The following is a 3,126-nucleotide window of genomic DNA, read 5'->3' as shown; positions in this document are numbered from 1 at the left end:
TAAATATAAATTATAATATTGATCACCACATGATTACATTTACAGTAAGTTATATTATTTCAATAATAATAAAATCACGATAGGACAAATCATTGTTTCAAACACACCAACACATACATCGTATCAACAAATTGTTTCAAACACAAACATTCATTAATAAACCGGCTCACATTAACAAACACAAAAACTCTTCAACCCTTCACCATCCAATCTTGATCAATCCTCACGTACCAACTACAAATTAAATCATCCATGTATAAGCATAAAGGTGCACATTATAAAAATTAATCTTAATTATTACAAATTTAACAAGGACATACCTCGATTAACTAATCAGGCCAAGCAATAGACGTACCAGTGACGTCATGAATGCATTTCAAATAATCATATGGCCTAAACAAAGCTTCATCTTTTTAATGGCCACCTGAACATGGACCTCACACCAACCATGTCCAAGTTCTATTCCATTAAGAACTGTATTTGGATCAACGCTCCTCAACCTTCCTATTGCTACCTTCTCGAAGTTTGTAAGGTTTTTTACATAAACTTCCTTATCGACCTAAAATTTAGTTGTCAAAAAAACATTTATGAACGCTAAAAGGGTAGAAAAAACAGTAAGCTATTAAATTGAAACATACCCATAAACGGTGATCACCTGAACCATTAGCATGAACACGCGAACCATCATTCTGAGCACCCAGACCATTGTTCTTCTCGGCTTTTAACCTTGCATTTTCTTCTTCAAGTTGTGCATTTCTAGACATCAGCTGAGCATTTGCTTTGCTAACAGCTAATCGACTAGGTCCTGCACCCCACAAATGATTGGCGCAAACACCAAGTCCGTACATTTCTGCAGTACCATTTTTAGCTTTACCCATTACCGTGGCAAAAACATCATCTAGTCCAGGTGCATCAGTTGCACCATCACCGAGTTTCTCGGTTAGGTCTTTCATTTTTTCCTGCATAAAAGAGATAGTAAATCGTTGATATTTGATTCAATAATATGACAAGTATATATACAGGAGATGGCATCGATATACATGGAAAATTGCCAACTAATTTGTGAGCTATACAAAGGATAACTATCATATTATAATTCTACTCTGATATTCGATATATGCAATGCCCAATCACAGTATAGCCCAATCACAATATATGCAATGCTTACCCTTGTAACTAATTAAATTAAAGATATGGTTAATAGTTATTTTCTTTTATCTCCGACCTAAAAGTATACTTCAAATGAAATAAAAACCTTACAAGTGGTTTATAGTGATTAACATATATATAAATATACATCTACTGATATCATGTGTAGGATATATTTGATCTACTTTTGTAAAATTACTTACAAAGACACGAGCAGCTTCACCTTCACCGATTTTGTAACATTCCTTAAACATATCCACCCTAGTTGGCTCTCTTCCCAACTTCACCTACAATGAGTAAAACCGAGGTAACTATTAACGATGTATATTCAAAAGCTATACGTACTATATAAATAATTGCCCCATGATATATTACCTTCAGTTCTTCACGAATTCTTGCAAAACTTTTTTCCCCGTCATTTGTGACAACTTCTTTTTAGCCCTATTGTCTTTGTTTTTTTTCGGTCATCTCCTGAACAAGAAAATAGTGGTCAGTATTCGAGGAGATCAAATCACGATGGTTAGTCTATCTACATGAAAGTGTAAGAATATATCATACCATCACATCATCTCTGGTCCAATATTCAAGAAGTCTTCTCTAGTGTCTTTTGGTTAGTTGTAAAGGTGGTGACTTTAATAGCTCTTCCATTGGTTTAGACGGGTCAAAGTAACATTCCTTAACTCTCGACCTCCAATTTTTCATCTTGCGCCCATATGATTGGAGTATCCACGAATTAGCAGTTGGTGGAAAATCAAACTTTGTCTACGAATTATTAAAAAAAAAACATATAAATCACATGCATGAGAACAAAAAAAAAACATATTATCACACAGATTTTAAAATATGTACCCTTAAGAACTTCAGCAACTTATCCTTCTTTTCGGGTTTAACTTTGTTCCACGATCAATAAATTGGACAATACTGGTAACTCCGCGATAAGTGACCAAGAAAATGGGTAAATTGACTACTGTTTGCACCAATTGGCTGGCCATGTTCATTAACAGTAATAGGAAGTCGAACATGTGGCTTTTGCATATAAATCTGCCGCATAAGAGTCGGTCCTCTGGACTGATTATCTACAAAATATGTGCACTTGATTTACAACTGATACACTAAAAAAGAAACAATATAAATCGAATAAACAAACCAAATTAGAGAAAGAAAAAATAACCTGGTTCAGTTTCTTCATTCACACGTGAACCTTCTTCAGGTTGTTCATGTAGTACTTCTGTTAGTTGTACTTCAGTTTGTTGTACTTCAGTTTGTTGTAGTTCACCTTGTTGATGATGCTCTTCAAAATCTTCATCATAGCTTATGTAATTATCGTATTCTTCATTTTGTCGTTGTGCATCATCCTCGGGTTTCGTATCTTCATCTTGCAGTTGAAGATGACCCAGACCTCTACCTTTTTCTTGGCTGACTCGTTGAACTTTACTTTTACTTAACCTCGGCCTTTTATCACTTACATGGCCATTTTGAGACTTGGATTTTGAGGATGATTCTTTGGAGACATGAGGTGCACTAACTCGTTTTCTGATGGTATTGGGTGCAACGAACTGGCATTTTCTCATGGTATTAGCCTCAACCTGTTGAGAGGATCTAAGTGAAGACTTTTTGATTCCTTCAATTGCCATAATCTACAAGAATGTAAAGAACAATAATGAGCAATTATATCAATTAACACAACAGAGTTATAAACAATTTTATATACAGAGTAGTTAGGAACAATTAAAATTACAGAATCGTTAATCCATTTTCATGAAAAAAGATATACAGTTTGGTGAAAAAATATATACAGTTCTTGTGAAAAAGGATACCTGTGTTCGATCTTGTGAAAAAAGATATCTGTGTTCTTTGAGAGTTAGTTAACTGTTCTTTGAATTGGTGAAAAAAGAGATAAGTGAGTTGTTCAAAAACCTTTTAACTAGCTAACCCCAATTTGATTTGGCGCACACACTAGTTTTGATCCATCCACAC

The 3,126-nt window shown here is 34.4% G+C and overlaps 1 protein-coding gene across 1 annotated transcript; it reads right to left on the bottom strand.

The window, feature by feature from the left end:
- Positions 1 to 376: 376 nt before the first annotated feature.
- Positions 377 to 1,568, bottom strand: LOC139840555 (uncharacterized). The gene is made up of 4 exons (XM_071830821.1): positions 1,554 to 1,568; positions 1,353 to 1,436; positions 639 to 959; positions 377 to 559 (listed from the first exon to the last, which is right to left on the bottom strand). Exons 1-4 carry the CDS (start codon positions 1,566 to 1,568, stop codon positions 377 to 379), a joined length of 603 nt encoding a protein of 200 aa, XP_071686922.1.
- Between the last annotated feature and the right edge of the window lie 1,558 nt (positions 1,569 to 3,126).

Source organism: Rutidosis leptorrhynchoides, chromosome 1, assembly GCF_046630445.1.
Source record: "Rutidosis leptorrhynchoides isolate AG116_Rl617_1_P2 chromosome 1, CSIRO_AGI_Rlap_v1, whole genome shotgun sequence".
Lineage (NCBI taxonomy): Eukaryota > Viridiplantae > Streptophyta > Magnoliopsida > Asterales > Asteraceae > Rutidosis > Rutidosis leptorrhynchoides.
The sequence above is the reverse complement of the archived record's forward strand: the minus strand, read 5'-3'. Positions and strand labels throughout refer to the sequence as shown.

Excerpts from the sequence above, each read along its gene's own strand:
- LOC139840555 (XM_071830821.1), bottom strand. Across the intron at positions 960-1,352 it reads GTGAAGCTGCTCGTGTCTTT|GAAAAAATGAAAGACCTAAC; the intron begins GTAAGTAATTTT and ends TCTTTTATGCAG. Across the intron at positions 560-638 it reads CAGGTGATCACCGTTTATGG|GTCGATAAGGAAGTTTATGT; the intron begins GTATGTTTCAAT and ends ACTAAATTTTAG.